Source organism: Thermobia domestica, chromosome 13 (assembly GCF_964235325.1).
Source record: "Thermobia domestica chromosome 13, izTheDome1.hap1.1, whole genome shotgun sequence".
Taxonomy (NCBI): domain Eukaryota; kingdom Metazoa; phylum Arthropoda; class Insecta; order Zygentoma; family Lepismatidae; genus Thermobia; species Thermobia domestica.
Window position 1 is genome coordinate 160987335 of NC_137466.1, and position 27675 is coordinate 161015009.

The 27675-nt window shown below is 37.7% G+C and overlaps 1 protein-coding gene across 2 annotated transcripts in view; it reads left to right on the plus strand.

Annotated features, from left to right (window-relative positions):
- The window catches only part of LOC145668685 (uncharacterized), a 742633-nt gene that overhangs the window by 508156 nt on the left and 206802 nt on the right, over positions 1 to 27675 (plus strand). For both annotated transcript variants that reach the window (XM_081736754.1, XM_081736755.1), the window contains exons 18-22: positions 5748 to 5946; positions 9650 to 9853; positions 17078 to 17236; positions 19815 to 20394; positions 23061 to 23264. In XM_081736754.1, the coding sequence (XP_081592880.1) occupies positions 5748 to 5946; positions 9650 to 9853; positions 17078 to 17236; positions 19815 to 20394; positions 23061 to 23264 (1346 nt within the window). The remainder of the gene's footprint in view (positions 1 to 5747; positions 5947 to 9649; positions 9854 to 17077; positions 17237 to 19814; positions 20395 to 23060; positions 23265 to 27675) is intronic.

The following is a 27675-nucleotide window of genomic DNA, read 5'->3' on the forward strand; positions in this document are numbered from 1 at the left end:
CGCAGTGAGCACAGCGGATGAAAGCAAGCTGGTCACACGCGTCTTTATATTCAAGGGGTTCCGGGTTCGATTCCCGGTGGAGACACAAAAGGTTCGGATCCCTCGTTAAACTGTAGCTCCCGTCCTTTATACGTCATTATCATCCCATGGAAGGCAATAGCAAACCACCATGGGTTCATCGAGCCCAGGGACCTCCAGGTCAAAACCTGCCTTCGGGCAGAACACCGATCATCATCATCATGGAACGATGCTCCCAAACACTTTCGTTTCTGTGTTATCATGTGTACCCCCTTCACTTTCATATCTATATTTGTCCTATCTCATGTACATTATTCACTCATGACTATCGTTAAACCTTTTTACGCACGTGTACAGAATCTTTTCAATTGTCTTTTGTGTTACTAATATTCTTCCTTGTGCATGAATTGCTATACTGTGCTATACCTTCCATATTAATTTTATGCATCGCTGGCAACACTGCGGTCCGAATGGCAACCGTGATTATGATCTTTTTTCGTCCTTGATGCCCTTGTTATGTTTAGTTTCGTTCTTTTGGTTGACTTTCTTTCCCTGTTTGCAAGAAATTAACTTTTCCCGTCATTCCTGACTTTCTTCAATTTTGCCGACATTCAATGTTTCCTCTTTCCTTGCTCCGCTCCCTATGGCCCTTAGCACCTTAAATTTCTGTGTTCTCCATATCTTTTCATGCTGAATCAGATGGCGTATGTCTGCATCTGATTTGCGCGACAACCATATGGTCCCTTACTTGTAAGATTTTTCTATTTGTGTTCAATTCCACCGCGCAAATATCAAGATAGTATCTTTATGCTATGTAACCTGTACAAGAGCTATGTATAGCGGGTTGACGAACATGGCAGGCACTTTGCTCTAATCTCAATAACAATATGTATTGCATGCTGGCAACTTCAAGTGCCTGCAGAGCCGCAATGAGACATACTCGAATATGCATTTATAAGGGAAAAAAAAAAAAGTTTCGTCTGACATCATCTATCACTTCTCCAAGTTTGCCACAAACCAGAGATGGAGTGGGTCAGTGGGTCAAGTTTTCTGAGTGGGTCAGTGGGTCGTTGGTCAGCATGTGACCCACCACCCACCATGACCCACTGCGACCCACCACCCACCATGACCCACTGTGACCCACCACCCACCGTGACCGACTGCGACCCACCGACTCAGTATGATCTACCGACCCTCTCTGCTCACTGCATTGTAGAGAGTATCTTCTGAAGACTGGTAAATTTGTCTCCGTTTTACTTTCAAGACCTTCATTTCCCTTTCTTTTCCACTTGTTTCTGCCTACTTACCTGATGTGAGTATATCTAACCAAGTGAAAAAGAACATGCACTTTTGGATATCGATATTTTTAATAGCAATAGGAGTTACACTACAACTTGGCTTTCGAGACCTGTGGGCTTTTAGAGCTAACTACTGGAAAAAATACATTTTTGAATCACTGTAATATATAAACAAATTTATTAAAAAAAATGAATGTAACTATGTGTGCCTGATCATCACGGTCAAATTGCAAAGTCAGATGAAATTACTTTTGGTATATAGTTAGGCCTTAATCCAAATTTGGATGTTATATTGCTTTTATTATAATGCATAATATCCTAAGGAGGTAGTGAGGATCCGAATTTTTGCGAAAAAAAATAGTATCTCGCAAGCCGTTAAACTTACGGAGCTGAAATTCAGTGTATTAATTCTTTATTGAAAATAAACAGAATGTGTCCTAGCATTTTTTTAAATGCTCCTTTATGGGGGGGGGGGCACTTTCTATATATGGAAAATTGGTAGTGAGTTGGTTTGTAAAAATGATCGAAAACGATCGATGTTATTTCAGAAAAAAATCAGAAACAAAAAATACAGTGCTTGGCTTCATATATCCATTGCTTTCTGCTATAATAATTGCTGAAGCTTATGTTTATTATATGGAGGGTTCACAGCACAGGGCAATCAACCCATAAAGTTGTGAGAAAAATAGGCATAAAATTTGTACTGTAAGCTTAATTACACGGAAATTTGAAGTTTGGATTGTACGCATAATTGTATGGAAAATTTTACACTTTTTTTCCCTTTACGTTGGTCTACTTACTTTGATTTGGAACTTTGAAATTTCATCCTTTTTTCCACTGAAAAGTATTGATAAGTCAACAAGGAAATAATTATACTATGATAATTTAATTGAAATTCATCGTAATTTGGCACATGGCAAACAACAGTGTGGTAATTGAAGTTAAAGAAGGTGGGAAATTCCCATTCACCTCTGAATACTTTCCAGAAACCTCGTTCCCTTTCGCTTTCTAGACGGGGGAGGGAGCTTGGTAATGGTATCAAACCTTCATGTGTAATTGCAAAAAATAAATTTATAAACAAATAAGAAATCGTCAGTTTATCAGGCTTTAATTGATAATTTATTCACAAGATTCCCTATCAAAGGCGTGGTAGATGAAGTTTCTGTTCTACATGGGTCGACATTGCCAACTGACATGGTCGATATGGAAAAGATGTTGTATGATGATAAGGAGATGATACTTCTTGCTGAGTATTTCAAAACTGACCGAGAAAAACCGTTATCAGACTTAAATCTAACAAGTAGATTGTCGATGAGAAGTTGCAGAAATCGGGTAGAAGTATTATCAATTTCCACGACAGAGTGCGAACGGGGATTTCCCCTTATGAATTTACAGATGACTGATATTATAAATAGATTAAGTGCTCAAACATTGTCTAACTTGTTGCTCATCAATGTTAATGGCCCGCCGCTAGACAAGCTCAAAGTAGACAAGCTAGTTATTTCTTGGCTGAAGGATGGACATCATTCCACTGCGGATGATTTAACGCCAAAAAGTTACCAACAGGAAATAAATCCGATTTCAGATTTGTTTTAAGGTGGAAAATTACGAGTTACGGAAAATGTATGCTTGTATTACTAATGGCTTATTTGTGTTATTCAACTTTGTACCTACTTTTTAGTAACTCTCTTCTTTGCTTTAGGTAAACTACTTTTGAATAAATATTCATAATAATTGCAATTATGCATATTTGTAACTTAAATTTAACGTGGTGTTTTAGTGATTACACAAATTACAATTATGAGCATACTTTATGGAGATGCTCTCACATAGGGTACCTGAGCACCTTTATACCCTATGAACAACTGGTTTTTCAAGTCTTTTGTGAGAAAAATACTATGAACTGAGAAACCATAACCTTTTCCATATTGTACAGGGGTACTTTCCTGCGAATAGAAGTTTCTTGTGGAATGCGTTCAGAAATTAACACTTGCAAGAATACTCTCTTAGTACAAGTATATTTTAGGCACACACTAATTTCCCCCTCACCTCGAAGTGTTTCAATTTCCTCACTGACAAACACTTTACCATTTTATATCGTAAAGGTCAGATCCACCGTTATTGTAACAGAGTGGTGCTTGAGCGATTGACTAGAAATTCAAACTCCGATTAGTGACAATTTCACAGTCTTGTTTTATTACAAGTGTAAACTCTTTAGTCAGTACAGAAGAGGCCGTGGATCGTGTTCAGAGTTGATGACGATGGATTTTGGTGAGAGTAGGTCAAAGTGGATGAGAGTGGTTCATGGTGGGTGGTGGGTCGTGGATCACGGTGGGTTGTGGGTCGTGGGTCAAGTTTTCATTGACCCACGCCAACTCTGCCACAAACTCCCCCTAACATCTAGTGTCTAGATTCTACACATTAACGTTTACTTTACGGCTTGTCAGTACACTGCCAGAATAGTAAATCCGTTCTTTCCCGCGTGGCACTGTACTGACACAGGCGAAAGGTCTACTTTGACCCGCGAGCACACCGGTTGAGAACCAACGTTTTTGATTCCTTTCACTATGGACTATCTCTTCATACAATAAGGCACATCAGTTAAAAAAAAAATGTGTGTGCTCGCGGGTCAAAGTAAACATTTCGCCTGTGTCAGTACAGTGCCACGCGGGAAAGAACGGATTTACTATTCTGGCAGTGTACTGACAGCCGTAAAATAAAGGTTAAAATGTTACATTTATACAGGCTGGCAGATAAAAGTAGCCCGTGTAAGAATAAAGGAAATGCAGTGAAATCAACAGAAACGAAGAGCCGAAATGGACTTACCACTTATTTACAATGAAAAATAGAGTGAAAAATACATTTATGGAAGACAACGAAAGTGACCTCCAGCAACATCAATACACAGCTCTGCACGTGTAAGCATATTCAGATACACCCGCGTTAAGTTCGGATATCTATGGCGGCAACTTCATGGCTAATGTTGTCTTTCAGTTCCTATATTTCCTTAATCGAACCTGCTTTCACATGTTTTCACAATTTCAATTCTTTCTTCTATCGAGAAAGTCGTTTTGCAGACAGCGGCGTAAATCTGTCTTCAACATGGGGAGGGGGGGGGGGGCAAGTAAGACTTTTTTTGTTAGCGATGCTCAAAATAATTGTAAAGTTGAAAAACAATCCTGTGGAGGATCAGGGAGCAGAGTTGTCATCAACATTGGGAGGCGGACAGATTTGAGGCTTATTCTGGGGGGACATCAATTTCATCTCACTTTCCTTTGTGGCAATCGGACACAAATCATCACATTTTTTCAAAAAGAAAAAAACCACCTCTGGTGCTAGGGGGCTCGGGTTCAAACCCTGCTCCCGCCAAGTGAACTTTGTGGTGAACAAACACAGTGTGCGTGGCTTTTCTCGGGGTTCTCCCGTTTCCTCCCACTCTCTTCATTCCACCATTTCCTTCATCTCTCATCATCACCGTCTCCTTTAGCCTAACCGGCATAAGCGTGGGACTCAAAAATTTCATTTTTCATTTTCAAAAAACAAATATCAAATCGGATTATTGGGGGGACAACCTCCTCTAGTTTCAAGATTAGAGGGGACATGTCTCCCTCATCCCCCCGAGATTTGCGTCAGTATTTGCAGACCGCAAAGAGAAACGTCTAACTTCACTAATGAAATAAACTGAAATGCTGACCGAAGAATGCCAACAATCGTTAATTCTTGTATGTCGATTCTTGAAGAAATAGCAATCGATAACTGCCATTCTTGTAGCTGTTTACCCAATTTCAGAAGTCGAAATTTGCATTCGCATTCAAAGGGGATGCAGGCTACTTTTAACTGCGTCACCCTGTATATTTGCCTATAGCAGTTCACTTTCGGTATGAGTCCTCCTGTCCTTTACTTACGTCTGTAAAGGAACTGGTATGGATGTAGTGAGAAATGGGAAGGACATTAATACTCATATTAGAATGATGCTCTGTATAGAAGCGCAAGTTCAGTTAGTACGAGCTCGTATTTATTATTGTAGTATGTTGTGTAATGATGTGCGTATCTCTGAACGTTCATACATGTTCTTCATCGTGTTCACACAGTCACGTGTTTGAGTTCTAAGATTTGGGTGAGGTAGTGTCGTGAAATTGTCATGTTTCTAGTTTCATCTCGAATTTTGAAGATATACTTCTCGCCTCGTGGGGAGCACTATTGCTGATAGAAATTGTTCCTAATTTTGCAGGTATGTCTTGCTTCGTGTTATCACTTTTCTGTCTGTAGGATCAAAATCCAACTTTTTTTTTTTTTTTTTTGGAGGGGGGAGATACATAATAAATATATCACCTCACTATTCTGTCTGTAACTTATTTGAATTAGTAAGTGAAAGTAATTTCCTGCTTCATTCTAGTCAATCTATAACTCCTACTATTGTCTATTTTGTAGAAACGCTTGTCCTTATCAGTGAGAAACACATTATTGGGCTGCAAAAGTTGAAAACCGAAATGGATGATAAACACAAGAAGGTTTTGGGAGTAATTGCGAACTTACAAGAGGCAGCGAGTCAGTGTGTCAACCTTATGGACTGGCAAACGAAAATTGACAACTTGACTAAAGAAAATGATGCTCTTCGGAACAATCACAGGTCAGTATGCCCATCTTGTTTATTTATTTATTTTTATTTATTTTTTTTTACTTCTTTTTAACTTTGTTAATTGAATCAGATTGTTTCAATATGTTAAAATAAGCTTTGACAGTGAATTAGCTTTCCTCTGAGATCTTTGTTGTATTATGTATCACCAATGGCATTCGCAAGGTTTGTTTCGGGTTTTAACACCTACCCCCTTTTAATAAAATATTGTGGAAAAGTAAACATTTACTATATTGAAATATGTATTCGAAAATAGCGTGGATCCTGAAAGGATATACACTTAGGAGTTTAAACCCCCATGATGAACTGTGTACACCACTGATTATGACCCTATCTGCAGATTTTCGATGTCATACAGTTTATTGTTTTATAATCATTACCAAAATCGGTTTTCAGATTCAAAATAGTTTGTTATAAGTAAATAATAGTAATAAACGCACCTAAAGACAGTAAAAAAAAAAAAAATATCAGCCAGAAGTTCCAGTTTCGTGTGATAGATGTCAATCGCTGTAGGATGTTTGTTGCCATCTAACGGTTTGATCTGTAACCTCTAGCACTCTACAATGGTACATCTTTAGCTCCAGTAGTAGAAAATGGGATATGGATAACCACCGTTAAAGTCACAGTTACCGGGAAGATATTAATAGATTGACCCCACTAACGAACCCAACTGAGATAATTGTTCTAACTGTATATTGCATAAAACAGAACGGACATTAGCTTTCATTCCCGAGTTATTGTGCAGAGTAAGAACATACTAACATTAGATTCTTTTAAGTCATCATTGCCCGTGAACATATTACTGGGTGTTATAAACACCCAAGAGCGAGCGAGAGACAGAGAAAACGCAAATTTTGCGTTGTGATGACCCATACCACCGATACCCGAAATGGTGTTCTTGGTGATTTCTTTTATACTCACACAGGTGGTGCTGCTGTGTTTCAAAGACCGAAAGAAATATCTATTTTAGTTATATCGAAAAAATTTGCATCTGATCAGGAAATTAAACGACGTGCAATTTTATCATATCGTTTACGAAGTTGTACTAACAAAATATGAATATAAGAATGCTTCATGACAATCCTATTCAGTTATTACTAGTATCATTGCAAGAATCTATAAATACACATTAATATAATCATATAGCAATGTATAATTACTGAATCAAGTTCCTATACTAGTTACAGAACCGGTTGTTGAAATTATTTGAATGACACCACTGCTGCTTACTGAATTTTTGCTTTACGTGTTTTAAGTTCTGTAAGTAACAAAAATTCTGCACTCTTGCATAAGTTACGTACACATGCTCTTTTTTCTTTTAAAAAAAAGGAAAAAAAGGAACGAAAGTGTTCGTGTAAAAAGCACAGCTTTCGTAGAGGGGGATGTTTACAAAACCCTGATCTTAAAACATTATAGGATCTTTCAAAGAATTCATTATATCTCTGTTTTAGTAATCAACACTGTTTATTTTAAACTAACTTGAAGTTCCTTTCAAGTACTTACCTTAGTACTTAACTTTTCGGATCTAGCTGTTCTCTTCTACAGAGTGATTTGTTTTTGTTCTATGGTGATGGAGATGAGAGTTTTTGTAAATATGTTTAAAATGATATTTTCTGAGTGTTATAATATAGTGGCGGATCCAGGATATGATCAAGGGAGAGGGGGGATTCATAGTTTGCAGCTTTATGTAGTGTGAAGAAGGATTGAAGCCCATTTTATCCAGTGTATTCTTGAGTGTCAAGGAAGGGTCATATATATATATATATATATATATATATATATATATATATGTGTGTGTGTGTGTGTGTGTGTGTGTGTGTGTGTGTGAGAGAGAGAGAGAGAGTGATCAAGAGTATCCGGACACCTGGCTAAAAATGACAAGGTCGTGGCGCCCTCCATCGGTACTGCTGGAATTCAATATGGTGTTGGCCCACCCTTAGCCTTGATGACAGCTTCCACTCTCGCAGGCATACTTTCAATCAGGTGCTGGAAGGATTCTTGGGGAATGGCAGCCCATTCTTCACAGAGTGCTGAACTGAGAAGAGGTATCGATGTGGATCGGTGAAGCCTGGCACGAAGTCGGCGTTCCAAAACATCCCAAAGGTGTTCTATAGGATTCAAGTCAGGACTTTGTGCAGACCAGTCCATTACATGGATGTTATGATCGTGTAACCACTTCGCTACAGGCCGTGCAGTATGAACAGGTGCTCGATCATGTTGAAAGATGCAATCGCCATCCACGAATTGCTCTTCAACAATGGGAAGCAAGAAGGTGCTTAAAACATCAATGTAGGCCTGCTCTGTGAGAGTGCCACGCAAAACAACAAGGGGTGCAAGTCCCACCAAGAAAAACACGACCACACCATAACACCACCACCTCCAAATTTTACTGTTGGCATTACGGGCATTCGCCATACCCACACACTGCCATCGGGTCGCCACATTGTGTACCGTGATTCGTCACTCCACACAACGTTTTTCCACTGTTCAATCGTCCAATGTTTACGCTCCTTACACCAAGCGAGGCGTCGTTTGGCATTTACCTGCGTGATGTGTGGCTTATGAGCAGCCGCTCGACCATGAAATACATGTTTTCTCACCTCACGCCTAACTGTCATAGTACTTGGAGTGGATCCTGATGCAGTTTGGAATTCCTTTGTGATGGTCTGGATAGATGTCTGCGTATTACACTTTACGACCCTCTTCAACTGTCGGCGGTCTCGGTCGGTCAACAGACGAGGTCGGCCTGTACGCTTTTGTGCTGGACGTGTCCCTTCTCGTTTCCACTTTACTATCACATCAGACACAGTGGACCTAGGGATGTTCAAGAGTGTGGAAATCTCGCGTACAGACTTCTGACGCAAGTGACACCCAATCACCTAACCACGTTCGAAGACTGTGAGTTCCGCGGAGCGCCCCATTCTGCTTTCTCAGAATGTCTAATGACTACTGAGGTCGCTGATAATGAGTACCTGGCAGTAGGTGGCAGCACAATGCACCTAATATGAAAAACTTTTGGGGGTGTCGGGATACTTTTGATCACATAGTGTATATATATCAGGAAACAAAGTACAGTCAGTTTCAACTTCTGTACGAGTTCTTTTTTGGTTTCATTATATTTCTTGATATATCTCACACTTCTAGCATGGTTTTGTTAAAAGAGTTTCAGTAAGAATTTATGTTCTCATAAATGAAATTTAATAATAAAATAAACAAACAAAACTTAACGTTAAGTGTACAGTACTTTAGTAATGCAGGTTAATTACTTCTTCATATTAATAACATATTGACTTTTTATGATGAAATATATAGGAAATACTAAGTAAGTATGATTATCTGTAACTAAATTTCAATGCTTACTATATTTTGTTAAAAATTCTATAACTGGCATTTATCACATACCGTAAACACACGATGGAAGTGGATAATGTTCACTCGCGTGAAGAGAAATTGTACCATTACAAACTAGCAAGAGTTTGGGAACAAGTTTAAAATGAAAGTAACTATTATAAACATTTATTTTCATATTTTTTATTAATCAATAAATAGAAGATGCTACAAGTAAATATAAAATACTTTCGTTATTCATAATTGTTTAACTTGAGTTTCTGTATTTTTGCATAGATTTCTACTTAACTAAAAAAAAAAAAAATAATAATAATAATAATCACTTTTTATTTGTTTATTCATTTTTCAGAACTGAAGTGGAACAATTGACAAAGAAATATGAAGAAGAAATTTCTAAGTTGAATGATGAGTTAAGTAATGCGAAGTCACATGCAAATCGAGAAGGCAGTGTAAATGTTGAAGAAATTCAGAAGCAGTTAGAAACTAAACATGCAAAAGAGATGGAAGAACTAAGAGTTTACTTTGAGACGAAATGTGCAGAAATGGAGAAGAGGTAAATATATGTATTGATAGTTTTATTTATTTACTTCATTTTCGCAAGCTTTCATGTTACATAAGAAAACCGAAATCAATTTTTCCTTTCCTGGTTTACTTTTCAAGTTCTAATAAGTGCTGTTAATGTATTCGAGATTTAGCCCGTTCACGTATTATACGAGGGTAAGTCAAAAATTATCCGCAATGTAGCTATAACGTTTTTCGCAATACAAATAGAGAACTCACCTTATTTTTCAATATAGTCTCCTTGGTTTTCAACGCACTTGGCCCAAATTACACATGCTTCCTGATGCCCTTAGAAAAGGTTTACTGCTGAGCAGCGAGCCACACATGCACCGCGTCCTTCACTTCTTGGTCCGAGGTGAAGCGACGGCCTTGACCATGACCAATATCCAGACGATGTTCCACTTAATCAGTAGTCACTCGTCTGTCTAACAAAACCATGTCACGTGCACTTCATTGTTGTTGTCATTTGTGGCCATGGATGGTCGTCCGGCTCCTTCCTCGTGCGTAACACATGTGCGACCATTTTTGAATTTTTCAATCCATTCGTAGGCACTCCGTTGCGGCAAGATACTGTTCCCGTAGTGTGTCAAAGATCTTTGATAGATTGCGGCCCGTAATACACCTTAACGACCACAAAATCCGGATCACTTCTCGTTGTTCCTCTTTGGTGAGAATTTATAATAGAGCCGCTATGATCTCGAAGACAAATGGAGGGATTAGAATCAAACTTTCATAGCATGACCACAACAGCGTAACAATAAAATAAACGCGAGCAGAAGTCAGTATGAACAATGTAAGAAGAATTATGTCGAAGTTGCGTATAATTTTTGACTTACCCTCGTACCTCTATGCCAGTAGAGCAAGGAAAGGGTGATAAGCGTCTTTCCCTTGTGATTCAAATCGATTCATGCATATGACAAGTGAGTTTCATTTCATATTGTGAAACTAATAAAGGCTCAATTTTGAAACCAAAAGTAGTTGATCTATCGCTTCCGGTTGTAGTAGATAGAACCTATTTTTCTGAATTTCTTTTGTATTTAGGACAACAAGATTTCCGACAAAGAGCCGAGTTCTGTATGTTTCTGGTTACCTTTATAAAACAATCTGTATCCCAGACAACAGACCGACCTGTACTACTTTTCACCATCAACGTACACCGCATCCCCTTTCTCCAGCATGCTCAAAGTTAGTGCTCTCAAACGGGTCGGGTTGTCTTGTCAGACTACTCGGGTCGGGTCAATCGGGTCAGCTCGGGTCGGGTTGGGTCAGCTCGGGTCGGGTTAGTCGGGTCAGCTCGCGTCGGGTTGTCGGGGCGGGTCAGTCGGGTCAGTTCACTTTGGTCAACTGAGTTTAGGTTGAGCTTAAACTCGGCTGGAGTCGAAAACTGCTGTTTTTCAGTAGCTGCCTAATTAAAAATAGCAATTTTCAATTGATTTTATAGAAACCATAAATATATTTTGAACACTTGCAGCTAGTGCTTTTATGGTAAATGCTTATTTTTGTAATTGTGTGTACTTTAATTTTTAAATGTGGAAGATTGATTTTACCAATCGACTGTAATATTAATATCTACGCCAATATGAGTCTGGATTTAGAACAAAACTAGAAGTTGTTTAACAAGGCCAAAATAAAGATTGGATATGGACGACCAAGCCCAAGCAGTGCTGCGGTGGCTCAGTGGTAGAGAATTCATCTCTGGTGCATGGTGTCCATGGTTCGATCCCAGCTTGTGCTAAATAGGCTTTGTGGTGGAGAAACGCCGTGTAGTGGGTTTCCTCGGGGTTCTCCTGTTTCCTCCCACTTTCTTTATTCCACCATTTCATTCATTTCTCATGGTCACCATATCCCTTAGCCTCGGTGCAGAATCGAGGGACCTTAAACTGAATATTTCATTTTATTTCACCAAGCCCAAGGACATCGATACAAGAACAATGCAAGACGAATTGCATAGTAATCTTGCTCTTGGCCTTGTTTTGGTTATCACCAAGTAGCGATAAGCGTATTTTCTTGCTTTCCGTATAGTATGAAAGACCATAATCAAAATCACACTTGGTCTTCATTTGTACCGATGAGGCGAGCATTCTTGGCTCTTGTATAGCATGAAAGACCACCAAGACTACGAAATGCAGGACCAAGACTTGACTGCAAGACAAAGAATAAGACGCAGTATTGATGACCAAGACCCAGGGAGCCAATTGTTTGAATTTCATTTGTTGGGCTGAAAGTGATGAAATAAAGTTAGTACTTTATAATTAAATATCATACTCTATTTTTAAATTTTAAATTACAAAATTCATATTATGTATGTTCTTACGTGCAACTATATATACTGTAAAATACGTTTTAATTACCGAGAAAGAAAAATCAAAGTGGCACGGGTCCCGGAATCATAGGAACCTATTTTGGAATGAAAGTTGAAGGGTTGGAAAAAATCACAGGTGTTCTCCTGTTTCCTCAACCCTTATCATTGTAGTTAAACGATTTCCTTTTGTCTCCGCCAAGAGACTCTTGCTACTGCCTTCCGAGAAGACCCCCTGCCTTCCGAGCAGGTGAGAACACTGACCTTGAAGAAAAATTTCGTCACATAGAACTAAAGCAAGAAAAAGAAAAATAAATTTGTTCCATGTCGGACATTGGTATCAGTTATAAAAAGAAATAACCAAACCTCAAAAGTGCCAAATATTCATTAAGGTGCATATACAAATCCCCCGCTTGATCTAGCTAGTAGTTAACGTGTAAGACTTCGGTACACGTGGTCCGGGTTTAATTCCCAATGGGAGTGCGTCAGCTCGGATCAACCGGGTCAGCTCGGATCGGGTTGTCGGGTCAGGTCAATCAGGTCGGACCAGTCGGGTCGGGTCAGTCAATTCGGGTCACGGGTCGGGTCGGGTTGGTCTTCAACCCGACCCGACCCGACCCGTTGAGAGCACTACTCAAAGTTCACTGACCTTTATTAAGATGAATGTAGCAAAACATTCATTGCAAGACATTACCAGATGTGGTTAAAATGAGAGTTCCATTCCCGTTGTTATTCTAGAACTTCTTTCAGACTTTAAGACAATTTACAGTCAAACATTTTATAATAATATTAGCATAGATAAGACATAATTTTTAATAACTGTCCATTGTCTAAGAAACAGCCGGAATCAGTAAGGGAGAAGGTATATGAACATCTCTGAACATGAACAAATTATTTTTAGATATAGTTCAATCACAATTTTACACTGGATCTGTGACCCTTCCCCCCCCCCCCCAAAAAAAAAAAAACATGCTTAGAATAAGTCCTGTCTTTATTCAAATTACAAGCATTTCTGATGTAACAGAAAATACATTCTGAATTTGACACTACAGTTTATAATTTATTATCACCATCGTAAAGGAACATGTAATGTCTGAAAACGAAAAAAAAAAAAAAAAAAACAATACAGTGAGATGTGAACCAATTCAGATCATATGCATCGAAAGTGAGTGACAATTACCCAGGTAGTAGTAGAGAGGCAGTGTCAGGGCTTAAAGTGAGCCGGAACTCGCTGGCACTGCAACCGGCAAATCAGACTCCTGTCGAAATTTTGTTCGTGTGCAGCACTTGTCACTTTACAAGCTTTGTGCATTAATTTTTAATTAATATTTTGGTTCGGTCTATGAAACGACTATTAATATGATTTATCGGAACACATCAGGAACATGGATCAGGGATTATTTACTTTAATTATTGACTGAGCTTTGGCAAATCACTGTGAATAAGCGGGGGCCGCGGGGGCTCAGTGGTTGAGCGTTCACCTCTGGTGCTTGGGGTCCCGGGTTCGATCCCAGCCTCCGCCAAGTGAACTTTTTGGTGGACGAACACCGTGTGCGTGGGTTTTCTCGGGGTTCTCCCGTTTCCTCCTACATTCTTCATTCCACCATTTCTTTCATTACTCATCATCACCGTCTCCTTTAGCCTAACCGGCATAACCGTGGGACGTAAAACTCAAAGATTTCATTTCTTTTTTTTTTTCACTGAGAATAAGCATTGTTTCGAGGCGATTATTCACTGAAGCCACTTTAAGCCCTGGGCAGTGTGTATGCCAAGCGAACAGCGTTGGAAAGTTGGAGCATGGGCACGAACTCTGTTCCGATCGCCCATCTTGACTGAGTGACTGAGGTGTAACCTGGTACCTTTTTGTCAGGCCAGGGTCCCTGTCTTTTCACTTCCTTGCCGCTCCCTTTTCTTGGCCTGGTTAGTGGCCTACCTCAATACAGTGAAACAAAATCATAAAATTAAGCAGAAACCCTCTATGACTGACCCACTGCGGTTCCCTTATGAAAGATTTGGTGGAATGAGAATTTGAGAGGAAACTGGAGAACTCCGAAAAAGCCAAGGAACACAATTTTGTCCACTACAAACTTACGTGGCCTAGGAGCAAAGCAGGGTTATCTCGCACCAGAAGTGAGCCCCCCACGATTGAGCACCGTTCCTATATGTGTGTAATTTTCCACTTTATCGTATATTTGAATTTTTGGTAGAACATTTTTACTTAGCCGTTTAAAGGTTCTTCTCTCTAGTCTAATGACTAGTTCACGTTTTTTTTTTTTTTTTTTTTTTATGAATGGGGTCCCTGGCTCAATTCCAAGTGGGAGAACATTGAAATTTGAACGGATTATGGTATTTTGATTCCATCTTAAATTGTAGGCACACGTCCCGTATAGCCAGTGGCAGCTTTAGGGGGTAGGAACGGGCCTACCCCAAAATTTTGGAAAATACATAAACGCTAAAAGATACAATAAAAAGTAAATATATTTTCCACTATTTATATTAATGGTAGGTAATTATTTAACAAATAACATCAACCACTAGTGTAAAAGTAGTTTCCTACTGTCATTAATCAATCAAATGTGTATATGTATCCATAAGCGAGGGAGCGGGTCTACCCAAAATTAAAATCCTAAAGCCGCCCCTGTGTGTAGCCTTCGTGCTGATAAGGAACGTTAAAATTCAACAAATACTTCTAATAATTTAGTCTTTTAAGAATTAACTAGTTTTATTATTGTCTCTTTAATATTTAACAGTTACCACAATTAAAAATAACTACCGTAGCCCTGCTGAGTTGGTTTTTAGCCTGTAACAATGTCACTGTTAGTGCTGATTTGTTTTCTTATAGTTATCGTCGAAGAATGGTATCGATTATTATGAATTAAAAAATGATAATTAAAGGAGTGTCTCAATTCTCAGGAATATCTAGGTAACTACCTAATAGACAAATAGCTTAAATATTACGAAATGATAATAAATTGCACTCGGTTGCACCCGCGGTCCAATGTAAAAATACATACTACTGTAAAAATGAATTCTTAACTTCTCTATTTTCGAAGTAATTGAGATATGATGGATAGTCACTTGTTAAGTCTAAATGCTTCTATTACAAACATAAATGCACTGATTACCAACCATATACCTACTTGTTCCACTAACTTCCATATCACACAAGAGTATCCAATATACGAGAGTGGGCTGATAAGTTCTCGGCTCGACCCAGAGGGACTTGAGCTGCAGGCATGAAAGTGTGAGGCTATTCAACGTAGTCCCCACTTGGCACTTCGATGCTGCAACTTCTCCAACCCTTCAAAAAAAAAAAAAAAATCTCAATGTCTGCAAAAAACTGTTCCGCAGCTGTTATCACCTCTTCATCACTGTGAAATGTCTGTCCTTTCAGTGCTGTTTCGAGTTTTGAGAACAGATAATAATCAGAAGGGGCAAGATCTGGCGAGTAAGGTGGGTGGTCAATGCACTGAAACCCTAGGTCCCTCAGAAAATCCATTGTTCTGCCAGCTTTGTGGACGGGAGCATTGTCCTGCAAGAACAAGACACCTCGTGTCAACTTTCCCCGGCGCTTTTCTTTAATAGCGTCTTTTACCTTAGCCAGCAGACTGCAGTAATACTATGCAGTTATGGTTTGGCCCTTTGGAAGGTAGTCTGAGAGCAAAAAACCATCCTTATCCCAGAATATTGAGACAAGCACCTTCCCTTCGGACTTTCGTGCTTTGAATTTTTTGGGCCTTGGAGATCCTGAGTGGCGCCACTCGCATGACTGCTGTTTGGTTTCCGAATCAAAGTAATGCAACCACGTTTCATCCTGGGTAACAAGCAGATTCAAAAAATCATCCTTGGAGTTCGCAAAATGCCGTAAAATCACCTGCGATGATCTCTCACGTTCGCGTTTCTAATCCGCATTCAAACATTTTGGAATCCATTTCGCAGAAAGCTTGCGCATGTCCAACTGATCATGGATTATTGACCCAATACGTTCTTTGGATATGTGCACTTTGTCAGCTATCTCCTGAAGCGAAATACGTGTGTTGCTCAAAATCAGGTCATGAATCTGGTCCACTTTTTCCGGAGTTGACACTGACACTGGCCTGCCACACCTGTCACCATCTTCTGTTGAAAATTCACCACGCTTGAAGTTCGCACACCATTTCTTCACAGTGGAGTATGAAGGGCACTGTCCACCCAATGTGTCCAGCATGCAACCATGGATTTCCTTGGGCGACTTCTGTTGCAGGAAGAAGAACTTCATTACAGCTCGCAACTCCTCTTTGGTGAATTTGACATCTGGCTCCGCCATGGTTCATTCAGTTACCTGTAAAATAAAAACCGTTCATGGTAGAATCGTGAAATTTGGTACTTAAATATATAAAAGTTCAACATTTCACATGACATCAATTACACCAGGGTAGTGTATTCGGAAGGGGGTCGGGCCGAGAACTTATCAGCCGACCCTCGTATACCCTGATCCAACTAAATCCCCAGGTATTTATTTACCTAATCAGAGATTACACCAAAGAGAGATAACATACAAAAGATTCCTAAAAACCAATATCCATCTTACTCTGATTGAAATCCATCCTGATCCGAATATTTGTTTGCAACTGACATTCCATATAGAGGCATGTGTAAACTTCTGTAACATTTTGTCGTAATTCATAGCCTCATTCCCAACAGATACGTAGTTTCCCTTTTTTAACCTCGTCGGAGGTCATGTATTGTATTCTAAAATAACTCTCGTACACGAATTATTTTCTGTTGAAACGTATCTGTATTATACTTAGTTTTTGTTTATTTGTATTTTGCTTAGTTTAAGCATCCAGTAAGTTAAAGTTTGTCATCTATTTATTAATGGGCTATACATTTGAAAATGCATTATTTAATCAGATGAATTGTCTTGCTTCTTTATAGGTACACAGAAGATGTTTTTAATAGAAAACTTTCTACTAGTAGTACTGGTTCAGAAACGGATTTGATTCCAAGTTTCTGCTACGGAGGAGGGGATCATGGACCTAGAATATCGTCTATTACACATATCTGTGATTCGTATGCGGTTGAGCCAAGCTACAAGTAAGTATGAACCGATTCCATTAAGAATAAAAATTATTAACGACTAGATGCTCGTTCTTCTCACGGGAAGAAATAGATTTATGAAAGATAATTGAACCCTCCTTTCCCCTAATGCATTTTAGTGAAAGTGTTGTTATAAAAACCCATAAGATACTCTGTTTTGCAGTAGTAGTAGTAGTAGTAGTAGTAGTAGTAGTAGTAGTAGTAGTAGTAGTACTACTACTACTACTACTACTACTACTACTACTACTACTACTAACTACTACTACTACTACTACTACTACTACTACTACTACTACTACTACTACTACTACTACTACTACTAATAATAATAATAATAATAATAATAATAATAATAATAATAATAATAAAAATAAAAATAAAAATAAAAAATTGAACTCCCGTACTCTTTAGAATACGCCCGTTAATCAGTATGATATAAGAAACCCTTGATGTAGGTACTAGCTATGTTTCAAAATTATTCCAAATGGATGAGCTGTTTGCCGTGATGCGATCGCAAACAACAGACAGTGTATATTCAGTGTGGAGTAAAAAGTATAGAAACTGTCCCTTCCACCTTAAAATCTGTTTTCTGGTAACTATTGGGTTACGTGTTTGCTTATTTATAATAAGTTTATGTACATACTTTTGTTTTCCTAACTTGAGGTTCTCGTGAAAGACTCAATTTTTCGCTTTAATTCTGAACCTCATACTTCCTTTGAATACGTCCAATAATCAAAGTATTGCTTGAAACCTAGCTCAAAGTGAGTACTCACTGTGTTGTGTTCCAAAATTAATTTCTAACTGTTCGTCCGTCTTCCCGTGGTGCGGTATGTTGAAAAATATTTGTGAGTAATTACAAATAAATGTTTGTCTCTCGGATATTTGAAACTACAATTTTAGGTCTTTGAGAGAACAGTTAAAATTGCGTGAGAACACTTGCAGTTTTAAATAAACACTAGACACAAAAGTTGATGTTTGTTTGATTGGAATTAGCGTCTCATTTTCCACGCACAACGAATGTTGTGAGGGGGGGGGGGGGGGAGGAACTTCGCACATATACCAGCAATAGTACACAATTCAACCCATAGACGTAGCCTTTTTGCTTGTGAAAATCATTATTTATAAAGAAATTACGTTATGTAACACATTTTCCGTGAATATTGGAACATAAAAGTCACATCAAATATTCAACTAAACTTGTTGATAAATCATTACAGAAACACAGTTCTTGGAGTATGAAACAACATTTATTTAGTAAATAAACTGTATTTAGTTCGTGTGTACCTAAAAGGAATGAAAATAAGTAATTTCATTTAAATAACATATTGCATGAAACCTGCACTCAAAAAGTTCGTTTAATAAAATAGACTTATAATGCTCACATTTGTTATATTCTTCTTTGCCAGCACCAGACATTTATCGTATATCATAGTTCGAATAATAAGAATGTAATAGGGCACCTTCCAGATTTTCCTGGCCTTTATTGTTGATATTTTAAGTAAAATGACCTTTCGGATGTATCTGAAACTTAATAATAAATAATATTTTAAAAAATCATACTTCATCTGTAAGGGATATAACAAAAGTTTCAAAGTCGTCACGCTAAGATGACTCCCCTACCTCCCTCCCTTCTTGTGTTATGTATTGGAATTTGAACTTGATAGTTTCGTAAACTATTAGTAATTTGTTTACAAAATATTTTAAAATTTACTGTCCACTTATAAAATGTTGATTTGAGTTGTTTTGGAAGTTAGCACCCATTTTCGGCACTAAAGCTGTAACGAAACACGGACATATCGCTTGATGTGGAATCCGAACCACATGAGTTACCACTGGAAATTGAACCAGGATTGCTCGCACCAACCACAAGAGAGCTCGATAATATGTTCTGTCTATTTTGGAACCATGATGTAATGCTTTGTCGATGAAGTTAGATTTTAATCAAGAAACTAGCAGCGGACCTAACTATATTAGACCTAGGAGATATTATGTACAAACCAAAAGGATAATGGAAAATATATGTCCACATTTTCAGATCATTGGTCTGAGACTGCCAATTTATTTCCAGTAAAATTAAATACAATTCTATTTATTAACTTTCTGTCCAAACGCTTAGTCAACTGGCTACCATGACTGAAGTCATGTTAAAATGACAGTGGAGACAACTCCTTGACACTGCCAGGATAGGTTCCGGACCTTCCTATTATTAATTCAGTACACAATGCCAACATTTTCTCGTCAGCGGTTACGAACATCTAAACATATCATATAACACGCTGATGTGTTGACCTCTCCACGTCGAACACCGGAACAAACTCTCCAGCCACATGGGCTCGCCTTGTCGTTCCGGCTACTATTGTTGGCAACAAAGTACATTATAACAAAATCAGGAAGAAGCGCAATTTCAAATCATTATCCACGTTGTACTGCATTTCTAAAAAATATTACAAAACGAATATGCTCACATCTTCATCAGCAATTACCAACATTTTCTTCTAAATAGCATGTAAGTAGTAGGTATGTAATACTTTTAACTTTACTTAGATATGTAATACTTGTTGTCGTTTCTTTGTAGGGACCTAGAAGAGCATTACAGACTGGATTTCGAGAAACGTTGCGCCGAGTACCATGACCAATTGCAAGCTGCCAAAATCGAGCTGGAAGCGAAATATAAATCTGAGATGGATAATCTGAAAGAAGAATATGAAACCAAAGTGTCAGCGGTGTTGAAAGAAATCCAGGAGAAGCATAGTCAAGAAGTAGAAGATCTGAAAGATAAACACAGCAAAGAATTGCAAAATATAAGACTGAAATTTGAAACTGATTTAGCGACTGAAGTGGCCAATGTGAGGATGGAGTGTGCCAAAGATGTGTCTAAAGCTGTCGAGGAAGAAGTTAAGAAGACAAAATCTTTGCTCAGCGCAGAGCATGAGAAGCAATTGAACGAACTGAAAGTGAAATATGAGCAGAAGCTGTCGTCGGAAATAGAGATGCTTACGAATCAAATGAAGAAACAAGAAGCAGCGCATTTGGAAGCTTTGAAGACTGAGTTAGCTGAGAAACATCGCTCCGAACTCGAGTTTCTGAAGTCCTCGTATTCTGAGAGATTGGTGGAAGAAATAAGTAAAGCTAAAGCAGATGAAGCTCTTAACAAGGTAAGTTTTATATATATATTAATTAGCGTTTTAGATTTTGCTTCTTCCGTAGCAATTTTCGAATCATATTCAAATTTGCATCGTAATTTATAATTTTTGAATAGCATTGTAGACAGCAATAGAATTGAGAATTGTAGGCATCAATGGAATTGAGAATTATTTATTCATTTATTGTTTTACATGGACATTAAGTAATAAAATAAACCTTTTATATACAGGGTGTTACAAAAAATGTGCCACAATATTTTGGGAACAGATTCCTCACACCTAAATAAGAAAAAAAGTTCATGTGGACCTGTGCTCAAAAGTGGATAGCTTCGGAGTTATAGGTTGCCGAAAACTGACACAAGTGAACTTTAAAAGTTCATAGCTCCACTACTATGGGACCTATTGTAGTCGGGTCAAGACATCACTGAGGAACTGGTATATGAACTATCCAAATATCCATGTTTAAGAAAGCTTCAGTACTTGCACACCAATTTTTAGAGAGGTAGGTGGAGATTGATAAAGTAATCCCAAACAGTCTGTCAAAAAATGATAGTGCAATTAGTGAAGGTTCTGAAAGATGGATATGTAGATAGTTAACGTGCCAGTTCCTCAGTGATGTCTTGACCTGACTACCATCGGTCCTATAAGTAGTGGAATTATGGATCTTTAAAGTTCATTTTTTCACGTTTTCGGCACCTTAAAACTTCGAAGCTATACACTTCAGACTACAGGTTCATATAAAGTTTTTTTTTTTCTTATTTTGATCTGAGGAATCTATTTCCAAAATATTGTGACAATTTTTTGTAACACCCTGTATATAAAAACACCTGTGATGATACCTCATTTTGAATGTATTCATATGGAGCGTTTGATTTGTAATGCCGTCAGGAAACGGGTAATGACGTCTTCATTTTCGTGACAAAACCATAATAACTTTAATTCACACTAGTTTAATTTCCCAACTTACATTGTAGCCAAATATTGCCGGAATCCAGTTCATATTTCAATTTTTGAGAAGTTGTAAATCGAACATTGGTTTTCTTCCGCCATTTGAATGAAAAACAAGAGGACGTAGAAAAAGAATACTTTTAGATCAATGCTATGAAACAACTATGTAAATATTTCATACTACTCACTAGAGCTTGCAACAACAGCACAGAAAAGAGAATGATGCTAAAGTTTTGTCTTTTTTTTTAAGCTACTTATTAAATTTTCTAAAAGTAAGTTGAGATCTTGTATTTCGAAAACCATTGAGGCACTTTGTTCCCTTACATTAAAAAAATGTTGAAGAGCACATTGTTTCTTTTGTCGTCAGTTGCATGCGTCGTCACAGCGAGGCTCTTTTTCCACACTTCCAGTCCGTTTTTTTCTGACTTTTTAATTTTAATAACCCAAGGGCACTGAGAAATACCTAGTTTGAATTCCAGGCTGGCTTTACAAGATGCTAAGAAATTAACATATACAGTATTGACATTCTCTTCATATTATACAATCTCAGCTTACGTCACCTATTTGCCCGTCACTCTCACTCAACTTAGGCATCTAGCTCATTAACTGCTCTTAACATTAGGGTCGCAGAGTTACATCACACCTTGACCACTCAACCGGCAGATTATAATAATAATGAAAGTAAAGTTGATGTCCGACACAAAAGTTTGAGACAAGGTCATTTTAGAAGGGATCTGCAACAAAGTTTTTCTCTCTATTATTTTCCGCGTGGAAACAATCTCTATATCATTTTCTTCCAGTTCAATTCCATCTTATGGTTCCCAGAAGGTTATACAGATTTAAATTACTGGTCATTTCATGACTCAAATAATCTCTTCACGACCTTAAAGCTTGCTCAGCTAAGCTTCACATCATCTTGTAACTCGTCATTTCATTATTGTTCAGTCATTTTCATTCTCCACAATTGCCACTTCATGTTTCTAAACTTTGTTCAGCTAAGCGTCGCATTATCTCGTAACCTATCAGCCGCAAGATATGTAATGATTTTTCAATCATATTCATTCTGAACGTTATGTCACTTTTTAAGCTCATATATATATATATATATATATATATATATATATATTAATACTTGAGTCCTTCCTCAATGTCAATAAATTAGGTCATGAAGAGATTAGGATGTCAAACTCTGAACTGATTTTTGTTACTTTAGCTTCTTCTTAAAACGTAAAAATTATCGTTAGAAAGAACGAGGAGTGAAATTTATCTAAAGTAAGATGAAATTAAGAACGAAGTGAAATCTGTAGTGTACTTTCCACAACGACTATGCTCTGCAGGGTAAAGGAGACGAATGATGATTGAAAGTGAATGAATATGAAATAATTTGTGGAGTGATAGTGTGGAAGGAAACTGGAAAACCCCAAGAAAACCGCGGACACGATGGTTTTCCATTCCATCATAAACTTACATGGCATGAGATGGATCCAGGGACCCCTCCCAGCAGATATGAACTTTCTACCTCCGGGCCTCTGTGCCCCGCTAAAATGAGATGTAACGAAAAAAAATATATTACTGATTTATTTTGTAACATTTCATGTGTGAAAAGTGAATAAGAAAATATTTCGAGGACGAAGGGGAACTTTAAGAAATTCTATTACGTTCTTGGAACCAGTTCATTGTATTGATTGCATTAAACTATTTACGTTTGTTTTTCTTTCATTTTTAATTAGGTGCAGCTCGAACGAAAGCTCAGGGAAGAAATCAAAGCCGAATACGAGCAAGAAAATAATAAGAAATTAGCCCAGCTAATGGAAGAACTTGAAACAAAACACAAAGAAAGCATTATGACCGAGCGAGAAGCTGAAAGAAAGCTTCTTGAACAACAGTTCAAAGAACTAACTGAAGCCATTAAGAAGGACAGTGAAAAGGAACAGGTAAGGCTAACCGGAACTGTATACTTACTGTCGAGAAGTCATGTAGCTCTATAGATGTCGAATTATTTCTTGTAGATTAATCTTCATGATACATATTTTCTCTCTCTCTCTCTATCTTTTTTTTCTTTCTTCCAATCACGTATTGTACAGCGGGGGACACTTCTAAATGGTACAGCCATATGGAGATTTACGGCTAAGGTGTACCATTTAGAAGTGTCCCCCGCTGTACAATAATAAGTAAATGGATTGTTGTAAATCTTAGAATTCCTACAAGAATTCAGAAGATAGTCTGATTTAGATATATACTCTGAAAAATGCTATAGCAAAATGAGAAACAAGCCGTGTTAAGCATATGGATCACCATTTTGATTTAAGCTTGGTAGGACAAGTAATGCTTCATAAAAATTACCTAACATGCAGAGATAGATAGTTCTAGGCTGCCAAAACCTTTTTTTTTTTTTTTTTTTTTTTTTGCCTAAGATAAAATATATACATAGTATACTATAAGCAATCCGATACTACAACTGCAATAAGATGGTAGGCATTCAAGAAGTCTTACTCAAACTTCAGTGTGTTCTTCATGCGGTGTTCTTGAGATATATATATGTATATAAATAAGACACCTTGACAGAGAGAAAGAGGGGAGGAGAGAAAGAACTAGTCGGGAATTCATTTTGAATTGAACTGCATCCATCAGGTATCTGATTCATGTAGGTGTGTGGGAATAAATGTAAAAGGTTTGTAAAATAGCATAAAATACAAGCTATACATAGTTACATAGAGAATTATTTATAATATAATGTGATACTTGTCAGCAATTCTCCTATACATTTTCAATTAGAAGTAATGTAGTTCTTTTGAATTAGAATATTTTAATATAAATTTTAGCCAGTTGTGTCAAGTTAATTACTTGTAATAATTAGGTATTCGAACTTAAAAGAACTACATTGCTTCAAATTGTAAATGTACACTTCTGGTCACAAAAAGTGTACTTCTGCCCCTTATATCTCCTTACAAAGGAAATATATTTATCCTCCATTCTTTTACAGAGCAATGTGCGTATTCTGTATGAAGATATACTACAACTATGTAATATAGTACATTAGAATATACAGGGTGACAGTTAATGAACTATACAAAATAAAACCGTCATAATTTTTGAACGGTTCGTGTGATGACGTCCAAACTGCGTTGCTGACCACAGGGCATGATGGGACTTCGTATGCACATATGAACGCAACGTGTTGATGTTGGCCATTTGCAAGTGAAAATGTCACGGTACAGCGTGCAGGAGCTTATAGCACTTGTGAAGGCCTATTATGCGAGAAATAACAGTCCCATTGCGGCGCAAAGGAAGTTTGCGACGAGTACAAATTAAAGACAACCGGTCCAAGTGTGCTAACAATCAAGAATTTGATACGCAAGTTTGAGAGAACAGGTAGTGTTTGTGATGATAGTGTTGGTAATGTTGATCGACAAACAAGTGTGAAAACAGCGAACGGACATCGATCAGACGAGCTGCACAACAAGCGGGAATCAACCAGGAGACCCTGAGACAAATTGTTGTTGAAACCTGCATCTCTTCCCATACAAAATTCAAACCCATCAGCCATTAAGTCCCGTGGCCAAGGAACAGTGGTTGTTTTTCGCCAACACGGTTGTTTCGCTAAAACAGCGGTGGTTTTTCGTTGTTTTGTCCAGAGAATTGTCGACCAGGAATTTGATGTGAATATGGCTTGGTCAATAAGCAAAATTGACGCATTTAGGGGACTGAAAATCTGCATTTCGCAATGGAGAAGTCTCTCCACCCTGAACGGGTAACGGCATGGTGTGCAATGTCCAGCCATGGAATAATCGATGCGATAGTCCTTGACGGCACGGTGACTACTGCACGATACATGGCGGTTTTGGAAAATGATTTTATACCCATTATCCAAAGGACCCGGATTTCGACAAGATGTGGTTCATGCAAGACGAAACTCGACCCCATCGGACCATGAGAGTGCTTGACATCCTGGAGGAATATTTCGTAGACCTCATTCTGGCTCTGGGGTACCCAGAGGCCACTGGAAGGGGACTTGCTTGGCCGCCATATTTCCTGGATCTGAACCCATGTGACTCATTTTTGTGAGTCAGTGTTAAGGACAAGATGTACAGCAATAACCCCAAAACCATTGCCGCACTAAAAACGTCCATTCAGGAAGTCATCGACAACATCGATGTTCCGTCACTTCAGCAGCTCATGTAGAATTTTGCTGTTCGTCTGCACTACATGATCGCCAGAGATGGCAGACATATCGAACATGCCATAACCTAAATCCGAATATCTGTAGTGCAGTTTACATGTGCAGTACAGTTTGTGTACTATGTAGTTTGTCACTAATTTCCGTTTTATTTGACGTAGTTCATTAATTGTCACCCTGTACATATTAAAGAAAATCACGTTAAACAATATGTTCAGATCTTCTATAACCTTGGCGTTGAAAGGGATGCTAAACCCCAACACAGCACAGACTAATGTTTACTCTTGAACAGAAAGCAATAATATGGAAAAATGTTCATCTTAGGAACTACTACTTTAGTAATTCGCGCCAGGAGGGACATCATTTCTGGAGGACAGGTGAGCAATTGCTCCGCTTCTGAGTTTGAGATGTATATAAATTTTAATCAATAGTATTATAGTAATGAAAAAGTGAAACTATATATACCGAAGACTCCCCCTCCTCCCCCAGCAAAAGCTGAAATAACTACAACGGACAAGGGGAATCATTGTGTAAGAAAATAAATGGTCGCTAAATTTTATTATTTTTAATACTAACGTACATGTGATTTGTGTGTACAGGAAGATGTAATAAATGTAAAACCGAAAATTTGAATATTGTAGAAATTGTCTTCTGTTATCGAAATATGATTTTTTTAAAAAATGCTGAATCACGTATTTTTAATGAATAGATTGTGTATCTCAGGACATACCTTTAACTTAAGCAAATCCCAATATTGAGCATTTTCGGAATAAAGAAAGATAAATTTAAATGTTTTATAAATTTTCTCCTTTTCTTCCTTAGAGAGAAGTTTTCGAAAAGTATTCCCTTTCTTTTAATTAAGGGTTCATATACCGAATTTTACACCTCCAACTTGAGCACGCTTAAAATGGCCTTTTCCTGAATAAAGAAAACGAAGTTTGGATATGATAGAAATGAGTTATTTTCCACCCTTAGAAGCGGAATTTTTAAAAATACTGAAACACATATTTCCTTGTTTTTAATTAAAAAATTATTTATCAAATTTCGTACCTCCATGTCAAATAGCTACTTACATTCGGCATTTTCAAACTAAAGGAAAAAAAGGGAAATTTGTATATAGAAATAACCCCCTTAGGAGCGGAATTTTTTGAAACGCTGGAACATATTTCATTACTTTTAATTGAAAGCCCTATCCCAAATTTCATACCTCCAACTACTGGGATCTTTACATTCTACATTTTCTGAAAGAAAAATAAATTTAAATTTTAGAGAACGTATACCCCTTTCCTCCTTAGAAGCAAAATTACGAAAACGCTAAAGCACATATTTCTTTGTTTTAATGCAGAGTCTCTCGTTTCGGAGACGTTGAGTAGCCTTCACACTCCCCTGATTTTACACCATGTGATTATTTTTCCTATGAACTAATTGGAGGATATGGTCTACTCCCACCTACATCACACTATAAAGGAATGGCGGTGTTTTTATTATTATTTTAGATCATTTACAACAGTTCCTTGTAAAATTCACTCCAATGATTCAAATAAACAGGAAGAAGTCGTTAGTCTATTTGAATTTTAAAGAGACGGAGCTTTAAATATTCATAAGATGCGTCGAACGGTTTTAGGAGTTTCGTGTAAGTTGATTGGTTGGCGACGTGCAGAACCGACGAGAACTACACTAAAAAGCTTGTGGCACTCTACGTATACGTCAAACCGGGATTTTTGTAATGTCAGTTTGATTAAAATGCTTATCCTAAGGTGAAGGAAGAGCTTCAAAATGTATGCCAAAATAGAGTATCTAACGATCTCTCATGTTAGAGATTTGAAACTTTAAAGAAGTTCTTAAATAAATAGACTTGCCCAGCGTTTCAGAAAATTCCGCTTCTAAGGGGAAGGGAAGAAGGGCCAATTTCTATAGTATTTTTCTGAATATATAAAAATGATATCAACGTTGTCTCTCTTCACTATCTCAGGAAAGCGTCTGAACTGTTTCAGATGAATTGTGGAAAGTAGTTAGACTTGAGCCGAGCTGTGTTTTATATAATTTCATTTCAATTGAAATACATATCTTAAAGGGGAGAAAAGGGGTTCAGTTACACCTTTCAAATATCTTGCATAAATCTATTTATCTTGTGCAAAGAACAAAGATTTCAACTATTCTTTCGATAT